The sequence below is a fragment of the Cricetulus griseus genome (assembly GCF_003668045.3).
Source record: "Cricetulus griseus strain 17A/GY chromosome 1 unlocalized genomic scaffold, alternate assembly CriGri-PICRH-1.0 chr1_0, whole genome shotgun sequence".
Lineage (NCBI taxonomy): Eukaryota > Metazoa > Chordata > Mammalia > Rodentia > Cricetidae > Cricetulus > Cricetulus griseus.
Window position 1 is genome coordinate 273107342 of NW_023276806.1, and position 27375 is coordinate 273134716.

A 27375-nucleotide genomic window follows, 5' to 3' on the forward strand; every position below is an offset into this window, starting at 1 on the left:
AAACTAATTAAATCATTACAAAAGATGAAATGTCTTTATATTTTATGTCATCAAAGTATGGTATGCTGTCTCACTTTCAAAATATTCTTGCTTAGACTTTACAAATATTATTTTTTTGTTAAATATCAGCTGACCTTAGAATTCCTAAAAGAACCTTGATTTTTTCAAATAACAATGAATATATAAGTATATAAAGATATACATGTGTGTGTATACATACTAGCATTTAACTTAAGGGTATTTGGTAAATTTATTAGAAGAATAATTTATACATGTAATTTCAACTAGCTAGCTAAAAATAAATATATAAAAAAACCTACAGACCATTGCCCTCCATCTTAAAATATATTAATGGGATTCTTAAACCTAAGGTGTTATCACCAACTCCTAAAGGACAGTGAATTCCACTAAAGCAGAATTTATATTTCAGACGAAAGATGGATAACATCTCACAGTTCCACCACAGCAGGAGTCATTAAGCCAGCCACATGTCTGAGGGCTGTATTTCTCATTGGATTACAAATCCAATAAGAGTTTTCTTTACCTCTGAGTTACTAGCACGACAAATTCTAAATCAAGACACTGTGGGAAAAGGAAAAGCCCTCAGATGTTTGGAGGTTTCTAGAATAAAACACTCATGATTTTGTTTATATTTTTGCATCAAATGGATAGCCACAGAAATCATATAGTTCTGATCTCTCATTACAGTACCCAGCTTGCAGACTTTTCCATTGTCTCCCTTTTGTTCTTGGCTCCCTCCAGTCCTGTATCCAAATCATTCCTTCATGTTGACAACCCAGAAAGACAGTGTGCTTCTTGCCCTGCCTGTCAGTTATGTTTCATAGGACATGTCCCTTCAGTTCCACTTTTATAGTAAAAGATGTCAAAGCAAAACAATATAAGGCAGACAAAAACAAATGAAGGATAGGTAAGTGTCACGCATAAGAAAATCCAAAGAATTTGTGTCAGCCCAAAAGGGAAGGCAGAGAAAATGGAGAAGACCAGGGAACTGATGACATGAATGAACCTATTTCCCAGTTTTTGAGATATGAAAAATTATACTGCGCAAAGCAGCAAGATCTTGAAAATAAAAATGACCAAGAGGACATGTCTTTTTGGAAATCACAGAGATCCTGGACAGGCTTCTGAAGGCTCATTAGGCATCCTTAGTAATGAGTGGAAACTTGAAGCATTCCTGGATGAAGTCAACCTATGCAAACTTTTGATCAACAGAACCAAACCAATCAGTCTACCTCACATACACAAACACAGACCTGGAAACAGAAATTAAAATCAAAATAATATCCAATTAGTAAAAATAAAATACAAAAAGGAAAAATGATTTAAAGAAAAAACGATGCGTTCATTTAAGATATGCATTGATAAACTGTTACCAAGACTGGGCAGGAGGCTTAAATACTTAAAGTAGAAAAACAGAGAAGGTGCAGGAAGATGATGCACACAGAAAGTAAACGGATTGCAACAGACTACTGACAATGTCACACCAGCGAATGAATGGCCTATGAAACAAATGAGAGAAGTCCTTGAAACTTTCAACCTCCCCCAAATAATCATGTGGAGAACAGAAACTTCTGACTAATGGTGAATACTACCAAGTGTTTTAAGAATAGCGAATACCAAGCCTCAGTCTCCAATAACAAAATGGAACATCACAAACCATGTTTGAAACCAGTATCCCCATCATATAAAGCCAGGCATGGGCATGACAGAAAGGCGAGATAGACAATGAAAGGCCTGTCTCTGGTGAAGAACTAAATATTTTCTCCCTAAAATTATCAGCATGAGGCTATTAGTGATAGGGAACACCCTATCAGTATGTCATGTTCTTGGATTTGGACACCAGAATTATATAAAATGAATAGAAGAGAGAGAATCCTTCCAGTGGAGTTGAACAGCAGAATATAAAATAAAAGTAGCCCTCCAGTAGATCTAGTTTGCTGGTGTTTAAGCGTTCTAAGTTCTATGTCAAAGCCAGAAAGTAAATAATATAGGCAGTCTATTTCTAAAGGAATGGCAAAATTGGACATGGCTTCTGTTTTCATAAAACACAGAATAATCATCAAAAATAGTGATTATCACATCTATTTTATACTAAACAAAAGAATTAATTGTTCTCTCAAAATGCAGGGCAATTGCCACACTTCATGTTTTCTTTGCATATTCCTTTTTTTTCCTGAACCTCAGACAACACTAAGATTCAGATTCTCATTGCAGATGAATGATGAAGCCTCCTAAGCAAGGTGGGCTAAATGGATATTTCCCTATGAGCGTGCTGCAGCATGAATTATACTCACTTGGTATTTACTGCTTCTGATTCAGTACCACTGAAAAGAACAACCAATCATCCTACATATATAAGAATTACCAATGGTGGATCACCTGAAAAAATGGTTTTTCAAATGCAGTAGAGCTATCACTATTGCCTGAGTGCAGTGCCCAGGCACGCAAACTTTTAACTGTGTGTGGGCATAACTCATCTAGGCTCTTCTTTTTCCACACCTGATCTTGGACTCTGACTCCTTGTAGTTAGGTAACTCCTTCACAATCATAGCTACAGAGGTTGAGTTTGAACAAGGATTTAAAGAATATAAAATTCTATCATCAGTCTCTCTGGTTATCAGGCAAGTCTGTCTCCACGCCTTCTAGGCTGTGCCTTACATTTGGTATTAAGATGCTCCCCATCTTGGTAAAGTCAAGTTATTATGAACCAAGTTCTGTAGTGCTCTGGTGATCAAGTCATGTGTGCAAAGCTATGTTAAAACCTAGTGGCTGAAAGCAACAACTATTTTATTGATTCTTGTGGTTCTGAGAGACTGGGGTCAATTTGAGATTTCACACACCAGGTCTACGGCTGCAGTGTAAGTTTGGCTGCAGCTGGAGCGAAAAAAGAGTTATGTGCAAGAGAGTGCATGCAAACACAGACCCAGCAGCTCATGATGGTTTTTTTTTTTTTTTTTCTGGAAACTCAGCCAGCCAGCCAGGTTTATCTGCAGACTAGCTCCCTGGCTGTGAATACACCATATTATCTTGGGTCCTACACCCCAGAAGTTTTATATTCTGAAAGGGAACATTCTAAGACTGAGTAGAAACTAAATATTATGAGTCACTCCTGAAGAGAGATGGGCTTAAATTGAAGCCTGGGTTCTTTTAAAAATAAGCACACTATGTTTAATCAAATATTAGGGGGAACGATATTTGGCATTTAATGGCCAGTACATGACTTGAGGTCTGGCCTTCCCTTCTTCCTCACCTAACTAAGCACATCCACACATCAAGCACTGTGATTCCTGCCCTTGTACCTTTGCACAGGCTACATCAGCTATATGCCAGGCTCCTGTTCATCTTTTAAAGCCAACAGAAGCAAGCTCTCATCTGTGAGGTCCTCTTCCCCTGGAGTGAGTCACCCTCCTCTGAGTGCTATACTATCAGCATTTGCCATCACTACAGCTTCTTTTTAAAAATTTTATTTTATTTGTTTCAATACATCCCAACTATAGTTTCCTTTCATAATGTTCATTTTACGTATTGCTTTGGCTGATCCCCTGACAATCAAGATGTCAATTTTTCCTGCTCCTGAAACCATCAGTTCCATAGAACAGTGTCTGTACAAGAATTCATGTGATCAGAAGTTGTATCTCTACCAATAAAACTTTATACTAAAATAAATTTTAGTTAGCTATCTCTCTTGGCCAGTGCAGAATCTGTCATAAAAAAAGTGTGAAATGTCTCTGAAAGTCCTCTATAAGTATCATTGCTTTTATAATCTATAGACAGTCACATAATCTCCAGATGGCCATACCACACAGTTTGCTTAGGACTTCCTGTAGGACAATTAAGCCTGTTGATTATTTTAAAGAATACTCCCTCCCTCAGAAGCATCTTAGTTTAGATGGCAGAGTATGTTATCCCAGGATTCCCAATGGTAAATTAAAGGCTCTCAGAGGCCAAATACCTAGTTGCTAAGACAGGGTCCTTTCTCCTAATTCATGGCTAGAGAAAGGGTGGTTTCACTTTGACTGGTAGCTGGAGTTGTGGGTCATGTGTGTTTCCCTAGATAACTTCCCCAAGAGATTTCCTTTTCAGCAAAAATTTCCAGCAGCTTATGGCTGGCATCACTGTCCCTAAACAGGGTCTAGTATCCGTTGCAAGATGCTCACACTCACAGGAATGACCCATAACCAATGCCTGATAGCTATGGAGAAGTCAACTCCTTTGTCCTGTCTTAATCTGGGGCTATCCTGAAGTACTCTCGCCTCCAAAATTCTAGTCCCATTGAACATCTACGTCACAAAAATCTCCTGAGGGAATTTCCCAATTATCCTTACCCATGCTAGTCTTTATTTCAGTCTGCATCCATCCTACCTGACAACTCTCTTCATGTTTTCATCAGATACTGGCTAGCAACTGAGCTAAACATAGGACCCTTAAATTTTATTCAGGTAAGCACAGTTTGTGCAAAGATTCTTGAGTGCTACCTTATATTTGTCATTTCTATAATCCAATTAGTTAGTTCTTTTTAAGGATAGTAGAAAAGGTGAACAATAACAAATTATATATAATAATAAACTGTACTGAAGTTATTTTAAGATATAAGCTATTTTTTAATTTTCCATATAATTATTTCAGTTGACAGTTGGCTATGAGAAGTGAAAGCCACAGGAGCAAATCCATGGATATACAGGGATGACTGTACAGCAAGATATCCTGAGATCTTGTCTGCTTTAGCAATGGCACTGATACCTGATAGATATATATAGTACAGAATCAAACAAAACAGAATCAAACAAAACAGACCTTGAAATAAATACTTTAAAACTTTCTGAGTGGTTCTCCTAGCAGGGAACCTTATGGCACCATGTCACATTGGAGAAGACAAACTGCTGTCCAACCTGCTTTGGCTTTTTACCCCTTCAAATGCAAACTCCAGATCTCCACATCACAAATCTTCTACCATCTGAACTCTTAACTTCCAGTACCCCTCTGTTGCCAACTCTGCTCCAAACAACACACCACTCTATATCTTCTTTTGAGCCTCTAAGTTAACGTGCAATGCTACATAACTCTCCAACTGAGATTTAGATTCTTCTACAACCAATCACCCACATACAAATACTTCTCTGGTTCTGACTTCAACTCTCCAAACTCCCAAAATTACACATCCTCACAGAACCCACTCTCAATGTCAGTTTCCACAAAATCACCTACTCCTTTGTAGGTGACTGTATTTCATACATAAAAGCAGTCCAGCAAATTCTCAAAATCATCGCAAGAAGATGCAAGTAGAAGAAACCAGTCACCTACATTGTTCATGTACTCAGACAGCAGGTCCTGGAGAGCCTGGCGGATGGCATTGCACTCAGCGATAATCCGTTCTCGGTGCAAGTCCCTGGTGCTGGAAGAGTCAGCCAATAGTGCAGCCCCACTGATGATGGCTTCTAGGCGTTTCTCTAGTGATGGTCTTATTTCTTCCTCTGTCACTGTGAGCGGGTTCAGGACAATTAAATTCTGGGAAGAGAAAACATTTGGATAGTTAGGACTCAATGGAAGTCCATTCTTAGAAAACAAAAAACAACGAAAGAAAAGCAAGCATTGTTTGCTTCACGCTTAGAATTCAGGTGTATTAATAAGGAGAATTATGCTTTTCCTGCCTCAACAGTTCACACAGAAGACTACATAACAATATTGTTCAGATGGATGATAAAAGTTGTGTGCTTATGACATTGTCAGTCCTGGATTCAAAGCTTGCCCTGGCTTCCCTATTCCTCTCTTTCATCTGTAAAGCTACAGTATTTATGTTACTTACACCATAAAACCACCAGAATAATTATACTCAATAGCAACATCTCCGAGCTGCCAAAACATTTCTCACACACACTATCTCATCTTAACAATGAGGATGCAGGCAGCCAAGGTGTGATTTTAGCCACACATTTCAGTGGCTATGTGAGGCTGACAGACTTTTGCCCAATGTCAAAGAGCAAATAAGCTTTGAAGTTCAGACACATAACTCTGTCTTATAATTCAAGATTCAATGTCATTTTCATTATACCTCACTGTAAGTCATAGACTAATTAACTTTACCACTAACATATCAAAGAAAATTCTGGCTCTTAATTATTCATTTAAAAAGTAGAACTCCAGGAACTGGAGAGAGAGCTCATGACCAACAGCATGGTCAGCCCTTGCAGAGGATCAGAGTTCGGCCAAGCACCCATATTGGGCAACTCACATGTACCTGGAACTCCAGCTCTAGGGGGTCTGATGCCTTCTTCTGGAGTCTATGGGCACCTGCACAGACACACACACACACACACACACACACACACACCACACACAAAAAAAAAATTAAAATATTTTTTAAAAAGGAAAAGTCCATCTTCCTATTGACCTATTAACTTGCAGAGATCCCAAGTTACTGGAAAGTGGCATGGTATTCTTAAGGTTTTATAAAGATATGGCAAGTCTTTGGAAGTAGAGATCAAGACAATGCATATCTTCTAAGATAAGTCAGAGGACACACTTCTCTAAGCATCCTTCAGAGGGAATTAGCAGTACAAAAAGCCTCTTCAAGGTAAAGCCCAATGAGCTCTTTGAAGAAAGAGTTAGTATAAAAGTTCTCTGAAGAATCTTTAACAAAATTGTACCATGATCTTCAGAGTACAGGAGTCAGAGTGATAGAGTTGATGAAGTGATACTATTATAATCTTACAAAATAATATCCACATGGGTGTGCATATTAACAGAGATGTTTAAATATATAAAGATTACAGCCTTATAAGATAATGTATACATAAATATGCATGTCACTATTGATATACATATGCAAATATATGTAGAATCTTGTATTGATCATGGTGCTATATGATGTTATGATAGATAGTTTATGTTAGAATTTTAAGAAGCAGTGGGCTGGTAAAATGGCACAGTGGGTAAAGGCATTTGCTACACCAGCCTGGAGACCCAAGTTCAGTTTCTGAAGCCCACATAAAAGTGGAAGGAGAGAACGGAGTCCACAAAGTTGTCCTGTGACCCTTCACTCACACACACACACACACACACACACACACACACACACACACACACACATATGCATATACACATATTGTTTAATAATAAAGCACATTTGGAGAGTTACGCTTAAAAGAGAAATTCATTTCAGAAAGGCATAGAACCATGGTAAAGCATAGAGCCCTGGCATGCTCACACACTATAAAATAAACTATAAACCAGAACACAGACCTTAATATGATGTGTCTTAATTAACTTATAGTGCTCAGGAGTCCTCCTTTCCAGGCTCTAATCCCTTAGCCTTATAGAAACCCACTGTGATCTTATTAAAAAATAGTATTTTTCAAAAAGGAGTTTGAACAGAGGCTGTTTGTAAGATAAGGTTGCACTAGGTAGCCCAGGCAGAGGTATCTTTGAGTTTGAGGCCAGCATGGTCTACAGAGTGAGTTCCAAGACAGCCAGGGCTAAACATAGAAGCACTGTCTCGAAAAAATAAAGTTTTTACTTCATCTTGTTGTCAGATCAAGAAAAAGGCAAAAAAGGTTTAAATAACTTGGGTGTTATATGAAATACCATTGAAGTCATTTGATCTTTTGATCTAACATAGCTATCTCATAATTATGAGAGAGGGGGGAGAGATATACATAATATAGATATCTCACAGAAGCAAACAACAGAGTGGGAGTTACCACTTTAAGGTGGAGCAGTAACTGAGGAGGTCCTGAGCAAAGAATTCTAAGTTTCAGTTAGACGGGAGGAGTAAGTTCATGTCCTCTATTGTAAATTATAGTGACTGCAGTTAATAACAACATATTCATGCTTGAAAATGAAGGCAGTTGATTTGAAGTGTTTTTAAGTGCATTGGCTTATATTTCCACTTCATAATGCATCACTGACAGAAGTCAGGGCAGGAACTCAAGCACAGTAGGACCCTGGAGGCAGGAGCTGATGAGGCGGCCATGGAGAAGTGCTGCTTACTGGCTTGTTCCTCATGGCTTACTCAGCCTGCCTTCCTGTAGAGCCCGCTGAGCTCTCCCCCCATCAATCACTAATTTTAAAAATGCCTTACAGCCACATTTTGTTTCTATTTTTATTTTAGAAACAATCTTATTTTACATATCAATCCCCCATTCCCTCACCCTCCTATTCTCCCATGTACCCCAATGACCCCCCCTAACCCACCCCTCACCCATTCCTTAAGGACAGTGAGACAGGCCTAGAACTTCTTTCATGGATCTGGGCTGCAATAGTAACCCTCCATAGGAAATGGGCTACCAAAGTCCATTTGTGCACTAGGGATAAACACTGGCTCCACTGTTACAGGTCCCATAGACTGCCCAGGCCTCCTAGTTGGTTCCCACATTCAAAGGACTTGGTTCAGTCCAGATTATGGATGCATTTTCTCAACTGAGGTTCCCTCCTTTCAGATGACTCTAGCTTGTGTCAGGTTGACAGGAAACTAGACAGCACAGTACTGAGACTATCTTGTGTCTATCACTCTACCAATGAGTGAAGGGATAAAAAAAAAATGCCTCATCCTGTGTGTGCAGATTCTGGTATATATACATTCACCAGAATATCATTTGGTCATTAAAAAATGGATGTTCTTGATGCATTTTTTAAAGTGGCATAAGAGAAAAAGACACTATATGACAGAGCTCACATGCAGGTTTTCTTTTTTTTTTTAAATAGGTGAAAGCAAATGGCAAAAGGGGCGAGGGGAGAGAAAAGACTAGCCTCTGGGGACAAAAGAGGAGAAAAGAATGGCAGAGAGGGAGAGGAAACAGAGACAGGCAGAAAAGCAGAGAGAGAGGGAGAGAGAGAAAACAATGGGAGGTGGGCAGGGCCCTTTTAAAAGGGAACATAATGAATATGCACAAGTGGTGCTGTGCTGAGGATGTACCCTGTCAGAAGCCCAAGGACAGGTCACTACAGATGCCTGAATACTTAACAGTCCTGACATGTATGGCCATATGGACATTAGGCTAAAGTGACCTGAGTGTCTCTCTCTCCCTCCCTCTCCTCTCTCCTCTCTCCTCTCTCTCTCTCTCTCTCTCTCTCACACACACACACACATGATTCATGTGATATTACTTATATGTGGGATATAAAATATTCAAAATCTTTGAAATAGAGTGGGATGGAATGCAGTTTGCAGTGGCTGTGGGCATTTTCTTCATCAGAAGGTACAAATGTTCACTGCATGCATGTATATGGTTATGTGCTGTACACAGGTTCACCTGGAAGAATCAAATCTCCCTGGAGGTGGAGTCATAGACAGCTGTAGGCCATGTGATATCAGAGCTGGAAACCAAAAATGTAGGTCCTGGGCAAGAACAGTATAGTCTCTTAACCACTAAGCCATCTTTCCAGGTTGCTTATTAATATTTTTAAATTTAAAAATTAACCAGAAACCTACTCATAATAAAACCCATCATTCATATACTTTTGTATTTGCCCAGAGCTTAAAATGCATGTAAAAACAAAACTTAGACACAACTAAACTGCCATCAAGTAGATTAATAGATAAACTTTAGTGCATTAAGACAACAGAATGAAAGCATGAAAAGACATGGAAAAAGAGATAAATGCATACTGTAAGTACAAGAAGGCAGCCTGGAAATGCAACATTGAATCCTGAATGATTCCAACCTATGACCCAAAGAAGAAAGGAAACTATGGATACAGTAAAAATATCAGTGGTTTTCAAGACAGAGAAGGAGAAGGAACAAAGAGTTGGAGAAATAAGCTGGGGTTTTTAAGACACCAAACATACTTAGAATGACATTGTTACAATGGTTCCATGCCATATACATTTTCCAAACCGTGTGTAACAGCAAGTGTCCCACCTGCAAACTTTGGAGAGGGCAGAAACTGATGTGTTAGTGTAGGTTGCACGCTGTAACAGCTGGACCACCCTTACTGAAGATGCTGATGATGAAGATGCTGATGATGACAGACAGAGGCTATACCTATGTTGAGGCAAGGTGCACATGGGGGATTGCATTATGGAACCAAGTTCCCATTTGAGAAGAAAAGGGCTGAGGAGATGGCACAGCTGATAAAGTGCTTGCTGTAACATGAGGACCTGAGTTGTCTCTAGCACCCATGTAAAAGCTGGGCATGGAGACAAGCTCCTCTTAGCGCTGACAAAGGAGAGGCAGGAGGATTATGCTGAGAGAGATTTGCAGGCCACACAAGCAGTGTGATGCAGGTTCAATGAGAGACCTTGTCTCAGAAAACAAAGTGGAAAGTAGTTCAGGAGGACACCTAATATTGACCTCTAGCCTACATACATACACAGAGAGAGAGAGACAGAGAGAGAGACAGAGAGAGAGAGAGAGACAGAGACAGAGAGACAGAGAGACAGAGAGAGAGAGGAGAATTAAAAAATACTTATTACCTCAAACCTTGAGCTCTCTATCATATCACTCTGGGTCAAAAGTTTAAGGGGAGTCATTCCTTCGTATTCTTATCAGGAAAGGAGCTCAAGTGGTCTAAGTCTTTGTTTCATCCTTTATAAACAGGAAAAATAGAATCTTTATAACTACCATGTAGGTTTTCTGTTAATGTAGCTTCTTTTGTCATTATCTGTTTGCATGGGTTTTTTTTTGTTTTGTTTTGTTTTTAAAACGAGGCCTCATTCTGTTGCCCAGGCTGTCTTGGAACTCACTCTATTCTGAGCCTTTTAATGCACTGTGTAGATAGATTTACTATCCAGTAAAGGATAGGACACTTCAGTGTCCTGTTTACTAGTGATATTTTTCCTTTAAATGCCTTGGCATCCACACCTGATAAATCCAGCTGTACACTACTATGAAGGAAGCTACATGCCCAAAACCCAAACAGCCTACAATACCACCCCTCAATGTATCATGTATTCAGTTACTAATTCCATAAGTATTTATTAATTACTATTTTTCAGATTCTGAACATGGCTTTTATACATGCCTTACACAGGGAAATAAAAAAAAGGAACATCTAAAACAAGTGAAAGCACAACATCAATATGGCTGGAAAAGTTTTCTGTATTTTAATGAACAGGATATAATGAACCTTATTCATCATTCAAACGCCGCATAAGGTGTGACGGGATTGATCGGATTTACATTCAAAACACTAAAACTCTCACACCTATTCTCCAAAGTGAAATTGCCTATCAAAAGAGCTGCAGACATGATTATAATCAAGTACCAACATTCTTCAGAAAAACACACGCTATGTTCAAGTTGGGAGCAGCAGAAATAATAAGCACGTAGCATAAATAATGCTCCCCTAGCAACTACATTATCAATCTTCAGAATGAGTGATAAAAATGGAATAAAAATTTCTCCTTCTGATTACCAACAGAAAATGGTACTGAGAAAACTCACAGACTCTCCTGGGCATTGAATATTCCTCCTTTTTAGTGAATTTCCACTTAATCTAAAGAATGGACAGTTGAGTTATACAAAATGTAAGTGAAGGCAAAATGTGAATAGAAACCTGTAAATCAGCAAGGTGATCAGCACTCATCTGGTAGAGTACCTTGGTCAATTAGTGTAACATTCCCACACAAGTTTAACTACTTGTTTAGCCATACATTTAAAAATGCATGGCTTACATTTACCTCTGTATAAATTAATATGATAAAAAAATAGAAAATATCTGAGAGGTAATCAATATAATTTCAAAGAAAATTACGCATGTAAATTGTTTGATTTTTTTCCCTCTACAGGATGAATGTAGACCATTAAACTAAGCAAGAGGCTGTGAGAGCAGTTACATCAGGGCCCTGATGGACATTTCAGCCGTGTAGCATGTAATTCACTTCACAGAAGATAAGTACTATTTTAGGATAGTTGTGCCAGAGTCCAGCAGACTGGTTTATGCAAAATACTACATTGAGAATTCTTCCTGGTTTTGTCTGGGGATGGTGGGAACAAAATGGGCCTTGATGGATTCTCCTCTTTTTAAAGCTTCTCTATATAGGATTATTGCTCGGCACTCTGGACTGTCAGTTGGGTTGTTAGATTGCATATTATCACCATGATGCTGCAGACCAGAGTGATATATTTAGTTTCAGTGTGGATGATCTATTTGGGAGCATGTTTTGTAGATCTGGTCTCTCTCCATAGTGGCCTATTTTAAAATAAGGTATCCTTGCTGATATTTCCAGGAGTTATGCCTGCAGAGTTCCCCAGAAAACTCCTCATCAATGAAGATGGAAAGAAAAGGCAAAGAGGGGATGGAGGAGTGAGGAAAAATAAGTAATCCCATTGGCACTTTATTTTGCTTGACTCTACCTTACACTTTTCTCAGTAATTACATCCCTGGAGAAAAATAGTGGGTTAAGTACAAGCCCTGGACTCACGGGTAGAATGTGCATAGCAAAAGAGAGAAAGGAAATGTGGCCACCATGGCACAGCTGTACTTCATAACTGGGAAGCTCTAAAGGCCAAGTCTGTCCCACAGTCCCTTGAAGAATGATGAGAGGGAACATGCCTGCCAGGTGGTGACAATTTCTCAAGAAATTGGCTGTCAGAGATGGGTGTTGTGGCTGGCTCCTTCCTGTAATCTCAACACTCCAGAGGCTGAGGCAAGAAGATCACAAGTTCCAGGCCCTACCTGGCTACATTGGAAGATTCTGTCTCAAAAAAGCAAACCCAAACGAACAGGCATCTCTACGGTGCTCTTGATGTGGTCCCTAAGATTTCCCTGTACCCTCTGTTTAAAGCCTGAGGATGCTGAATAATTTCAAATTGTAACCAAATAACCAACTAAAAATGTCCTTGGCCTGATAAGAGTTTTAAGACCTGTTCTTTTTCTGGAGAAGAATGTTCCATTAAATATAAATTATCTTGAATATTTCTAGCTAACGGGGCTAAGAATAAAATTGCAAGCATTAGCCTAAAAGTGCCACTAAGAATCATGATATTAGATTTCACCTGAAGCTATGTTGTCTTGGTAAAATAACACAACCTGAGTCAGTCTATATTGACTTTAATACATAAATTATATATGTATGTGTACATCTATGTACATCTATATACACACAGACATATAGATGGATGGATAGATGATAGAAGATAGATAGATAGATAGATAGATAGATAGATAGATAGATGATAAATGGAAGATTGACAAATGATAGATGTGATAAATGATAGATGTTAAATAGATGATACATAGATATATAGATGATAATTAGAAGATAGATATGGATAGGTAATGAATAGATGATTGATTGATAGAAGATAGATAGATATAGACAGATGATAGACTGTAGAGTACTTTATACTCTTCAGTAATGATGAGGTTTTCTATATTGACCATGGTTGGATATGGCTAGAACAGCCAGAGCTGGTGCAAATGAAAAGTGATTTCTAGGCTTTGTTTAATAATGATTAACTTTAAGTGTAAATATACACATATGATATGACTAGTGACTGTTGGTCTCATTGTCATTTTCAAGCATGAGATTCTTTTGCTGTCTCATCTCTGGCAAGCTTTACCAGATGACACTGGGCAGTGATGATGCTCAAGCCATACAGAGGAGCTTGGTGCTTCCCTTCTGTCCTGTCCTGCATCACTTAAGAAACCTTTCCTGTGGCATAAAACAACTGCCAGGGCCTGTGTCTATACCTAAAGAGGGAGGTGTTACAGCCAAAAGCAGAAGGGCATGAGTTTAGATCCAAATAGAGACAGAAAAAGCCAGTTAACTACAGTATAGAGATAGTATGCATCAGTGTGAAAGAGGGAACATGTATCCAGAAGGGGAAAATATTCTGAAGGGAAAAGGGGAGATAATTACCAAAATCAACATTCATCTTGCCCTGCTCCATTTCACAACCTCACAAGATGTAGGCATGTGCCCAGAGATGTCAGTCCCTGGCTCCCACACGTTTGCCATTAAGACCAGCTGTGGCAAAATCATCAGGTTGGAAAGTGACCACTGGTCATATCTTCTTGTTTTTCTAGGCCCATTTCAAAAGTTGGCCAGAAAAGTTATTAAGCCAAGATTATTCTTTATATCACCCATTTGCATTTATTGCCTTCTGGCAATTTTACCAAAGAACCTTTATTTTTCCACTGGGGCTTTATTAATCTGATTTACATCTTTTTTCATTTTAATTAGTAAGGAAAGAGAACATGGAAAAAAGGGAAGGGAAGAGGTAAAAGGAGAGGAGAGGAGAAAATGTGCAAAACAAAATTACTAAAGGGGAAAGAGGGGCAGGAGGAGAATAAAGAGAGTACCGAGGGAAAACAGGGATAAGAAAAGATTTTTTAAAGGGGTCAGCACAATGGCTCAGTGAGTGAAGGTACTTGCCACCAAGTCCAATGACCTGAGTTCAATAGCTGCAGGTGTTAGGAGAGAACTGACTCCCACAGGTTGTTCTCTGACCTCCATGGGTGCATGAAGGCAGGCACACACAGACACACACAGACACACACACACACACACACACACACACACACACACACACACCACACACACACACACACACACAGAGAGAGAGAGAGAGAGAGAGAGAGAGAGAGAGAGAGAGAGAGAGAGAGACTAAAATGCAATTTTTTTAAAGAGTCTTTTAGAAGTCAAGGCTGGTTAAGTTAAAAACACTGCTTAAAGTTTCTGTGTCAAGTTCTGTTAGGAGAACTGAAGCCAGGCTGAAGCTGTGCTTACTGGCCCAGCAGGACATCTGGGTGGTATGAGGATGATGAGCAAGGTGAGTACCCAAGGATTCAGTCAATTATAACCCAGCTCCATCACTATGGAAGGCTTTAAAGGCCTCCAGTTCGCACAGGAGGAAGAGACTCACCCAACTTGCCCTGAGTGGGAAGACAATTATGGTGAGCAAATACATGGTGGGTTGTGTGTGAGTGCAGAATCATGGCTGAGAAGACAAAAAACAGTGAGAAACAGGCTGAGTTAGGTGGCCTGTATGCCACCAGGGGCCATAGTGATATCTAGGCCTTGGATAGTGTAGCAGAAGCCAGAGGCATCGAACCAGACTCTCACTGTAACAAACATTTGCAAGTAAAGAGGTATGGGTTGAGGGCATACTGTGTGACTTGGCTTCCAAGACAAGATTTTTTTTAACCTTTCCTTTATATTTTATTTTATTTTGGTGGGGGTGGTCACAAGAGCAAAGGGCAGATACGAAGGGACAGAGAGAAAACTGGGATCGAGATGCATGATGTGAAATCCACAAAGAATAAAAAGTTTAAAATAAAAGCCAATGGCTCTTCAGACATTATCCAATAGACATCTTCCTAAGTTTTTGCCATACTCTCACTGCTTTGACAAATGGTGTGCATGATAATATTAAAAATGAGATTAATACATCTACTCAATGAAATCATTTCTCAAGTAGACACTTATTTGATGTAGTATGGTCTTGAGTGAAGATGGCATACTTTAAATTAACCATATATAACACCATCAAAGGAAATCCTATCAGTGGGACTCTGTTTCAGACTTTTCCCATCAAGGTATTATTAAAAACAAACAAAGTTACCAATATGGCTGCTGGGCAAGAGTGTGATATGGACCCTTTTTCCCTTTTCCCTTGCAGACCAAGGGAAAGGGAATTTGAAAATGAAAGCCAACATCAGTGCTTAACAGGAATGACTTGTCTAGAGACAAACAGGTATGCTTATCATGACAGCTACAGGATCACCATCCTGGGTACCCCTGGACACTAATGTAGGAAAGAATGGGCTGACTTGTCTTCTGTAGTCAAAAGGTTTCCAATTTAGCTTTGGATTTTCCTACTGTGATGACTTGTCCCCTCAGCTCCACTTTGGAGCTTAGTATCCTGTGGTGCTATGTTGAGAGGTGATGCAGCCTGTGATTGGGCCTTTGCATCAGAAGGGCCATGGGGAAAATCTCTTCTCAGTATTTCCTTGTGACCACCTCTCCTCTTCCTCCTCCTCTTCCCATTTTTCTTCTTCATGCTCATTCACCTCCCCGTCTTCTCCTTTCCCCGGGCTTCTCCCTCTAATTCTCTTCCACCCTTGCTTTTCCACAATAAGATCATCTCCAAAAACTACAGAAACTACTCTTGACCTGAAAGCAAAAGAAACCTCCTTTAAAAAAATTATAGCAAATGGATGGGGGCAGAGTAGATGTGGGGGACTGAAAGGAAAGGAGGGGGAGGAACTGCTCTCAAGATGTAAAATTAATTAGTTAAAATCATAACCCAGCCTGAGGTATTTTGTTCTAACAGAAAGTGAAATGAGACCTCTTATTCCACATTTGAAGACCAGACAGGAAAAGAATGTCAAAATACATACTGAAATATCTGAATCAAAAGTGAAAAATAACTATTTCTGAGAACAGTAGAGCATCCAAATCCCCTGCCCCAAAAGACTTAGAAGAAGGCAAGGCAGTGTGCTACTTCCTCATGAAAAGACAAAATTCCTCCTAAGTTGGAATTCTTTGCTAATACAGCCCCTACACCAGCATAAAATACAATTCTTCCTCTAAACTTAATTTCTGAATAATCTTCTTGGCAGATTATAGCTTGCTTATATTAGGTAAACTGGCCCCATCTCAAACTGCACACACAACGAAGGCCAGGAAATAGGGGTTTGCATCAAGTAAAATGCTCTTATGCCTTCACCTGCCATGCTCACAGGCCTTGCACCCAGCAGACAATTAATAGCCAGCCTATTGCTTTTTTCTCATAAATCTTCCTGGTCATGTACATCCTTTATATTCATCTGCTCAATAATTATGAAATAATCACCCTACACCTTACTACGAACAACTTGTCTTGTATTTAAATCAGAAATATTCAGATCCTCATTATTAGAAAATATTGACCAGAGCAAACTATTATCACTGCCTTTAGTATGACATGTCTTGTCTTGTTTGCTGATGAGGAGCCAACTAACCTAGACCCATAGTTGGTTGTCTTTTTTTTTTTATTTATGTTTTTCTCAGTCTACCTCAGTTCTGACTCTGCCTTTGCAATAAGGCTAGAAAGACAGGGAAAATTACAGGAACCCCTCACCTGGCAATGTAGCTGAAGCCTCTCAGCATGTGAGGAATCAAGAATTCTAATACAATTCACAACATCTGCCTAAGGCCTTTCTCTTCCCAGCAGTGTGTTAGGACTCTCATCAGAAACCCCCACTTACAGTAAGACATGGTCTCCCACACCTTGTACAAACCTAGATACAGGATAGAATTTCAATTAAGAGGTGAAGTGTGTTCAACTAAGACATTCAATGTCAACTTTTGACCTCCAAATACATACATATCCATGTGTACACATGTACACACACACACACACACACACACACACACACACACACACGATCTTATGAACATGATCTTATGAACATGCACACACACAATGTATTTTGTTAAACAGCAACTCTCTCTTTGAGAAGCCCAGGGTGCACTTTATTTTTCCCTGAGGTTCTTCTAATTTTAATAAACTCCAGTTGTACTTCATTTCTGCATCAAAGCCTAGGACGAAATTTTACCTGAGTTGGGTCCTTCCCTCACTGCTGGGAACAACGCATGAGTCTGTGCAACTATCCCTGGCTGCTGACACACTTACTCGTAGGGGGACTCAACATTCACATGCCTATGGTAGTACTGTGAAAGACTCATTCTACACCTTCAAGGAGGATCCATGAAGCTGCAGAGATGGGTCAGTAATTACAAGCATGCACTGCTCTTGAAGAGAACCTATGTTCAACTCCCAGCACCCACAGGCAGCTCTGAACTGCAACAAGGGATTCAACTCTCTCTTCTGGTCTGCGTGGGCACCTGCATACCCCCCCACACACACAGATATGTATGTATGTGCATACTTTTTTAAAAACTTATAAAAAAAATAACTGTGCCTTCTAAGGGACCATGGGTTTCCATGTGATACAAATAAGGTTAATCTACCTCCCACAGTGTAACTGCCTTTCTTCAAACTCCATAGACACTGGCAGGCTGCTTACCAAATATAACCTCCAACAGATGCACAGCAGGTCCTTGCATCTGCACTCTATACATTTACACAAGCTGCTTTTCCATCTGCAGGACATAACATATGTCAGTGGATTGGCTTACAGTAGGTTTGGAGAAGAGTCAGATAGAGTTGGCAGGAACCTCAAGTCTACTCATTGCTTTCCCACCCCACTTTTGCTCTGAGGCTTTGGTCCTTGCTCTTTTTAATTCTGTCTGCTAAATCAATCATTTAAATTCAAGTGGTCATTCCTGGCTAACAATGCTGAAATCCTGTGAACATGTAACTTGCTCACAGTCCAAACCTCTTAGATGTCAGTAATCAACCTGAGCTAATAGGCTTCACTCTAATTGAAATTCTGTCCTGCATCTGACATGAGAATGGAGCTTGTATCATGTGATGGTCACCAAGCACAGTAAAATTCAACCTGAAAGTGAACAAAGAATTTTCCAGGACCACCTACATGATTCCAAGAGCTCCGTGTTAAATAGAAATGTGAGAATCCTGTTTTAAGTACATTTAGGGGCCAGGAAGATGACTCAGTAGAGTGAAGGTACTAGGCACACAGGCCTGACAAGCTCAGTTCAATCCCCAGGGTCCACATTAAAAGCTACTTGTAGTGGCACTCATCTGTAATCCCAGCATGTCTATAGTGAGATGGGAGACACAAACAGGAAAAAGGCCCAAAAGTTCCTAAACCAGTTAGTCTGGGGTGCACAGTACAACAGGAAGAGGAGAAAGGAGGAGGAAGAAAGATGCTATCTCAACAAGATAGAAGGCAAGAATTGACTCTCAAAATCTGTCTTCTGAGTTCCATAGGTTCTATGGTATGATGGTGGTGGTGGTGGTGGTGGTAGCAGTGGTGGTGGTGGTGGTGGTGGTGGTGGTGTGTGTGTGTGTGTGTGTGTGTGTGTCTGTCTGTCTGTCTGTCTGTCTGTCTGTCTGTCTGTCTGTCTGCGTGCATGAACATGCTTGTACCTGTGCATGTATATGAGTGTGCACACACACACAGCTGCTGTAGAATAATCCTCTTGTACACTGTAAAGATTTGTCGCTCAAATTGGTTTAATAAAGCTCTGATTGGCCAGTAGCCAGGAAGGAAGTATAGCTGGGTAGAACAAATGAAGGATGATGGGAAGGAGAAGGGTAGAGTCAGGGTTGCCAACCAGACACAGAGAAGAGAAGAAGATAAACGTGCCATGCTAATAAAGGTACCACCATGTAGCAAAGCATAAGTAGAAATATTGGTTAATTTAAGTGTAAGAGTTAGCCAGTTATAAGCCTGAGCAATCAGCCAAACCTTTATAATTAATATAAGCCTCTATGTAGTAATTTGGGAAGTGACTGACAGGAATTTGGTAACAAGTGGGCAAGAGACAGGGCTCCATTTACACACACCTTTTTTTTCAAAAATTTAAATAGATTTAGAATTTCAAGGCAGTAACATCAGATAAACCATCTCCAAGACACCTCCTTGTAACTGGACCCTATGTAGCTTTCACACCATGAATGAAGCCCTGAATTTTTTAAAGAATACATGAGAAATATTTATCCACACATTGAACGCACACAAAGGGAAAAGCACATTTTATTGCATAGTGATTCTGTTTGATAAACTACTGATGATATTTGCTTCACAACTGATACCTTATCAAACAGTTTCTCTTTAAAATTTAAAGACACTACACTCAGAAAGCAAACTTTGAATTTTCACCCATACTATAGCATAAAACTTAATTAGGGTTCAAAATAAAATCACCTACCAATGCTGTTGACTTTCCTTTAGGTAATACATAAGTGGCATTTAAAGGTGATATATTTGAGCCAGGCGTTGGTGGCTCACGCCTTTAATCCCAGCACTCAGGAGGCAGAGGCAGGCAGATCTCTGTGAATTCGAGGCCAACCTGGTCTACAGAGTGAGTTCCCAGGACAGTCTCCAAAGCAATACAGAGAAACCCTGTCTTGAAAGGCGAAAAGAAAAAAAGAAAAAAGTAACACATTTATGGCAAAAATCTAAAACAGTCATTAACACCTGCCCCTAACAAAAATCTATGGGTGCTAAACTCCAGGCATAGTTTGATCACTATGTAATATATATGATTATAACATCTTATTCAACATCCAGAGAAACAAAGTCTGGTGTGCTCTCCTATGATGAGGATTTTATCAAACACTATGATTTTATCAAACACTATGTCCTCAAGCAAACATCTTTAAAAGTCTCTTCATACATTGAAGAGAGTGAAAAATAGATTCCTCCAAAGCCAAGCTGGAACTTGCATGATTGAGCACCACCAAAAATTATTCTGGATTTGGAGGGGGTGCTGAGATAGGGTCTTTCTACATAACCCTGGCCATCCTAGAACTCCTTATGTAGACCAGACCAGTCTCAAACTCAGAGATCCACCTGTCTTTACCTTCAAGTGCTGCAATTAATGGTGTGCACTATCATGACCCACATTTCTTTAATATAAGAAATGGATTCGTGGCTCGTGTGTTTGGTTCTCCTTGGTTTCAGCTTATCCTCTGAACATTTCTCCAACTATCAATCCATTCCAAACAAAGTGACTTATGCAGGATACAGACCAGGCCAGATTTTAAAAAGTTTTCTAGACAGCAGAAACTAAATGACTGTGGTTATAATTATCTATGCATGCTACAAAAGTTAGGGTCAGAGCCTAGACCCTAGCCCTGAAAATATGGCTCAGCCACTGCTCCTCAATAATACAACTAATACTATAAAACAAAGAAAGACAAATGGCCAGAACTATTTCTAGGAGACAAGCTCCCCCCTTTAGCTGGCATCAGGCTTTAGCCTTTTCTAGCTTGAGTGGCCAAAGAAAATTTCAGTTTCTTAGGGACCACTATTTTGAAAGAAGGACCACCCTTTATTATACCATCATTACTGCTGGGACAGGACAGCTACAGTCAGGATACCACAGTCACATAGCAAAGGTAACTTTCCCCAGGTTTCATGATAATCCACATATTAAAAAAAGTGGAATGAAGGAGAATTCCTAGAAAGAAGCTGTGACTATATAGGCTAAATAACTGATGAGAAACTCAATGGAATAGAGAGACTGGAATGTTGCAAGCCCAGAGTGAAACCATCTTGGGTCATCTTTATCCTTAATAGCCATTGATTGCCCTCTTCTGGGTGTGACCTAGCATCTTTGTGACCACTGATTAACCCTTAATACACAAACAAGACCCCAATTTCTACAAACCAAAAGGCTAAGAATGCATCAGACATCATCCGAGACCAACAGCTAAACATTTTCCCACTTTTCCACAAGCTACCTACCTAGTGTTTCTACAGATGTATTAAAAAGTCTCTTGATTTATGGTTTTCTTTGTTCTGCTTCTATAAAAGCTTCATGAAACTGATGTGTGGGGTGTGGAGTGACCTGAATCCCTGTTCCTGGGCCATGGTCACTCATATTTTGCTCCAGAATAAACTATTGCATCTGTTTCAAGGTGAGAGTTGTGGTTTTACATCAGTGGGAAAGAGGGACATGGGACTCATACTAAAAACTAGAAAGCCTCTTAAAATATTTTAATTATTTCCTTAATCACCATGAGTAATTATGGAAATACAGAACACACACACATATATATCAGATGATCTCCTTCATAAAACAAACTAAAAATCCACACATACACATTTGAATGGCCACATGCGAAACAGCATTTTCTTTGTTATCTACCATCTCCTCAATCATGGGCATGTACTTCTGTATATATGTTTCTCTTATTGGTTGATGAATAAAACACTGTTAGCCAATAAGGCAGTAAGATAGGCAGAGAAAGGAGATGGGGAGAATTCTGGAAAAGGTAGGCAGAGGAAGCCCACCAGAACAGTCACCACATAAACCATCAAAGGAGTAACAAATCCAGACCCTTCTCCAGTATGATAAGACCATGTGGAAGACTGAACCTCTTAGAAGAAAAAGTGGGAAGTACCCTTAAGGAATTGGTACAGGAAACCGATTCCTGAACATAACACTAGTAGCACAATTAATAAATGGGACCTCCTGAAACTGAGAAGTTTCTGTAAGGCAAAGGACACAGTCAACAAGACAAAACAGCAGACCACAGAATGGGAAAATATATTCACCAACACCACATCTGACAGAGGGCTGATCACCAAAATTTATAAAGAACTCAAGAAGTCTCCAAAACACCAAATAATCCAATTAAAAAGTGGGGTACAGAACTAAATAGAGAATTCTAAATAGAGGAGTCTAAAATGGCTGATAGACACTTAAGTGTTCAACATCCTTAGCCATCAGGGAAATGCAACTCAAAACAACTCTAAGACACCATCTTGCTCCTGTCAGAATGGTTAAAATCAAAAACACCAAGGACAGTTTATGCTGGAGAGGATGTGGAGAAAAAGGAACACTGCTCCATTGCTGGTGGGAGTGCCAACTCATACAGCCTCTTTGGAAATCATTATGGAGGTTTCTCAGGAAAATAGGAATCAGTCTGCCACAAGATCCAGCAATTCCACTCTTAGGATTATACCCAAAGGATGCACATTCATATAACAAGAACATCTGTTCAACTATGTTCATAGCAACATTATTTGTAATAGCCAGAACCTGAAAGCAACCTAGATGCCCCTCAACTGAAGGATGGATATAGAAAAATGTGGTACATTTACACAATGGAGTACTAAAGAGAAAAAAACAATGGAATCTTGAAATTCGCAGGCAAATGAATGGAACTAGAAGAAACCATCCTGAGTGAGGTAACCCAGTCACAAGACAAACATGGTATGTACTCACTCATATATGGATTTTACCCAGAGTAAATGATTACCAGCCTACAATCCACACCACCAGAAAAGCTAGGAAACAAGGAGGACACTAAGAGAGACATACATGGTCCCCCAGTGAAGGGGAAAGGCACAAGATCTCCTGATCAAATTGGGAGCATGGCGGGGGGAGTGGAGAGGGATTCAGGAGAAAGAGGAGAGAAGAGGAGGGGAGAGGAGAACATGAGGGAGCAGGAAGGTTGAGTCGGGGGAAGAATATAGGAGAGCAAGAAAAGAAATACCATAATAGAGGGAGAAAGAGGTTTAAAGAGAAATCAGGCACTAGGGAAATATCCAGAGATCTACAAGGATGACACCAACTAACACCCTAAGCAATAGTGGAGAAGCTACCTTAAATGCCCTTCCCTGATAATGAGATTGATGACTAACTTATATGCCATCCTAGAGCCTTCATCCAGTAGCTGATGGAAGCAGAAGCAGACACCCACAGCTGTGTCCTGGAATTCAGTTGCAGAGAGGTAGTAGTGATGAGCAAAGGTATCAAGACGAAACCCACAGAAACAGCTGACCTGAACAAGGGGGAGTTCATGGACCCCAGACTGATAGCTGGGAAACCAGCATAGGACCATGGGTATCAGTTAGGAGGCCTGGGCAATCTGTGGGGCCTCTGGTAGTGGATCAGTATTTATCCCTAGCATATGAATGGACTTTGGGAGGCCATTCCACATAGAGGGATTCTCTTTCAGCCTAGACGAACGGGGGGAGGAGGGGCAGGCCCTGCTCCAAATGATATGACAGACTTTGAAGATGAGGGTGAGCAGAAAAGAACATGGATGGGGGGTGGTGGGGGGCAGGGGAGGAGGGGGGGAGGGAGAGGGAACTGGAATTGACATGTAAAACAAGCTTGTTTCTAATTTAAATTTTAAAAATCTGAGAAAATAAGAAGACCTCATGTGTTAATAATTAAGACAGAGCTAGCCAATAAGAAGCCCTAGCCTTTGGCCAACAGTTTAACAATTTAAATAGAGTGTGATCATTTGGGTCGAGGCGGCTGTAGGACCAGGCTGGCGGAAAAGAACCTACACCTCACCTCACTGTTCCACACTGTTCCATTAGTTGTATGATGTCATGATTCTTTTATGAACATTTCCTCCTGATATCTCAGCTTATTTTTTGGCATAATCTCTTTTTTTTAATTTTTTTCCAACTTTTTTTATTTGAATTTGAAACAGGATTGTTTTACATGACAATCCCAGTTCCCTTCTCCCACCCGTCCTCCCCTACTGCCGCCCGCAACTAAAACCCTACCTATCACAGATCCTTTCTGCTCCCCCTGGATGGTGAGGCCTTCCATAGGGTGTCATAAGAGTCTATCGTATCCTTTGGGATAGGGCCTAGGCCCACCCCCGTGTGTCTTGGCTCAGGGAGTATTCCTCCACATGGAATGGGCTCCCAAAGTCCACAACTATGCTAGGGATAAGTACTAGACTTCTACAGGAGGTCCTGTAGATTTCTGATGTTTCCTCACTGGAACCCATGTTCCTGGTATCTGGATCAGTCTGATGCTGGTATTCAAGCTATCAGTCTGGGGAGCAAGAGTTCCCTGATATTCAGTTCAGCTGTTTCTGTGGGTTTCACCAGCCTGGTCTGGACCCCTGTGCTCTTCACTCCTCCTTCTCTGCATCTGGGTTCCAGTTCAGTTCGGTGATTAGTTGTGGGTGTCTGCTTCTACTTTCACCAGCTGCTGGATGAAGGCTATAGGATGGCATATAAGTTAGTCATCAATCTCATTATCAGGGGAGGGCATTTAAGGTAGCCTCTCCTCCGTTGCTTAGATTGTTAGCTGGTGTCATCTTTGTAGATCTCCAGACATTTCCCTAGTGCCTGATTTATCTGCAAAACCTCTATTATGTCCCTCTATTATGATATCTCCATTCTTGTTATCATCTATTCTTCCCCTGACTCAAACTTTCTGAGAAGGGGAGAAGAAGAGGGATGCAGAGGACATGAGGGAGCTGATAACTAAGCTTATATGGCCCACTTCTTCCCTCATTCCCTTTGGAGTATCCAACAGTTACCAGTCCTTTATATCTACCTTTCCATTTTAAGCTGTGTTTGGCATGGTCCCTATTATTTGGGACCAAACTTTCTTGATTCTTTTTGCCTCCTCCATCCTTTCAAAACAATCTGAACAGCATAACTATTTAATCTTTCCACATCTCTTCGATTTTGTTCTGGACCTAATCAAATAGTCTTTATTAATAAAGCTCAAATTTGTTAGTCTGCCATTCGGTATGGTTCCAAAACGTGGTTTCCAAACCTGGTTAACAGCCACCCTCCTGCTGTGGCTAACTGTCATATAGTGTTAATGGGAGTAATCTGCAAATGTAATTTCATTACTGCTGGAAAAGAGAAATTTAGTCCTCTCTCTGATGGAGGAAAATACGAACTTAGAATTTTTATTTCCTTATGAAGGAAACAAGCTTTTGTTAGAAGAAAATTATAAAGCTAATCTCTGACCTCAAAGTACTTGTCTATAGACATGTCTGAAATGTCTTAGTCACTGGGAATAGGAAAGCTAAATGAGTAAGCTCCTGAATCAGAGTAGACTGATGTACTGACTCATGAAGCCAGTGTGACAGTATCCAGAAGTTCTGATCCTCATCCTGTTCTGCTGTTTGTCCTTAATGGTTCATTCTTGTGTGAAGAGTTTCTTCTAGCTAACAATTCACTTGGAATTAAATAATCTTACTTAGTCCTTATTTTTACCTAGACAACTTATAAGTGCTTATGTTTTTAAAGGCATAAGAGTTTATATAATCCCTTTTACATAACTATGAAAAGTCATTAAACATTCTATCCAAATCTTCCCATTAATTAGGACTTTGTTTGGTTACCTTTCATAAAGCCTTTCCTGATTGCTCCTTGCTATAGGAGAGTCTTAGAATGTGGATTCAACAGACAGGCTCCATCCTATATTCCTTATACCCACACTTCCTTAGGAATGACCACCTCTGGGACAATTTGCAAAGAATAGTTTGTTTCTTCATCAGAGGAAGGATAAGGGTAAATACAAAGGAGATGGGGGGAAGAGAGAGAATAAAATAATTTCTCAGCAGGTGTCGGTGGCTCATGCCTTTAATCCCAGAACTCGGGAGGCAGAGGCAGGCAGATCTCTGTGTTTTCGAGGCCAGCCTGGTCTACAGAGCATGTTCCAGGACAACCTCCAAAGCAATACAGAGAAACCCTGTCTGGAAAAACCAAAAAAAAAAAATTCTCTAGGGCAAAAAAAGGTAAAAGCCAGTCCCCAAAGGAACCAACATTCTCTTTATAGCCTTGATTTTAGAAAACTTGTCATTGTAACTGTAACTGTCTCTGTGTACTTGGATATATACTCAAATATATTTTAAGTCCACCCAAGCTTCAAGCCAGCTTTTCAACCCTAGAATGTCTTCCTTAAGGACCCTAGAGCCATCTCTTTGAAATGTAACTATCAAAGAAGGTAATGTCCCAGTTTTCCAGGTATGATGGGAATATAGGAGCCTAACTCCTTTGGGTGTCTGGATCCAGATTACAAACTTATTAATCATAAAGATATAGAGTGTTGTTTTCCTTTAAATAAAAGCAAATGTGGATGATGATGCTAATCACTAGGTGATTTAAAATAAACTATGCTCACAAAATGTGCTGCAAGGCCTCTTATTTGAGACATGGTTCTCTGATCAGGCCTGCTTATTTGCATGTCTCTTGTTTGCATGGCAGAGACTGTACAACTGGAAATCACATGCATAAAACTCACACCAACCTCCCAGAAGTGTTCACTACTGTATGCACAGTGTGCCTTCATGATGTATCAATTGCATGCAGATAACTGCATGTAAAATGACTTCTAAACACAGAAGCACCTCCTCCTTGGTCCATTAGCCTTCTATTTTAAGCAATGTACTGGTTATTCTTAGCTGTGGAACATAAACTCAATTCCTAGGATAAGATACTATTTATCACATCAGTAAGGCACAAAACAAAATGGAAACAAAACAGATATCTAATCAGTATTGATTACGAACAGAATGCAAAAAACTCATGATACAAACCCTTCATGAGAATTTGTTGGGGGGTATTTCTTTTTTTTCTGTTCTAAGAATTTATTATGAAAAATAAAGTTCAGTGGGAAAATATAATTATCATTTCTACCAGTAGCCAAGTAATAGGTTTATCTAAGCTTGATGCCAGGTTCACATCCCACAATAGTACATACAATAAGCGCCTAGTATTGCCAAGAGGCCAGGAGCAAACCAGGCCTGCTAGCTATGAGTATGCACTTATTTACAAGGCACTTAATCCCTTCCATTTTTAACCATCAAGATAAAGGAAGTCTTGTCCATCCTTATTAGGTAAGTATTTATTACATGTATTAAAATCTCTCCAGATTCTTAAATACCAGCAATCCATTATCTTTTCAACAAATGTATCATTAGCAATTATTAGAAACTCAGTTCTGTACTAGACTAAGAGCAATATAAATATGAATAAAATACCAATCCTCCATTTGTACAACTCATCACCTACAAGGGAAAAATACTGCATAAATAAGTAAATGTATCAACTCAA

The 27375-nt window shown here is 39.8% G+C and overlaps 1 protein-coding gene across 1 annotated transcript in view; it reads right to left on the minus strand.

The window, feature by feature from the left end:
- The window catches only part of Ctnna3 (catenin alpha 3), a 1328241-nt gene that overhangs the window by 1025025 nt on the left and 275841 nt on the right, over window positions 1-27375 (minus strand). Inside the window, exon 6 of the mRNA XM_035451658.1 lies at window positions 5323-5526. Coding sequence (XP_035307549.1) covers window positions 5323-5526 — 204 coding nt within the window. The remainder of the gene's footprint in view (window positions 1-5322; window positions 5527-27375) is intronic.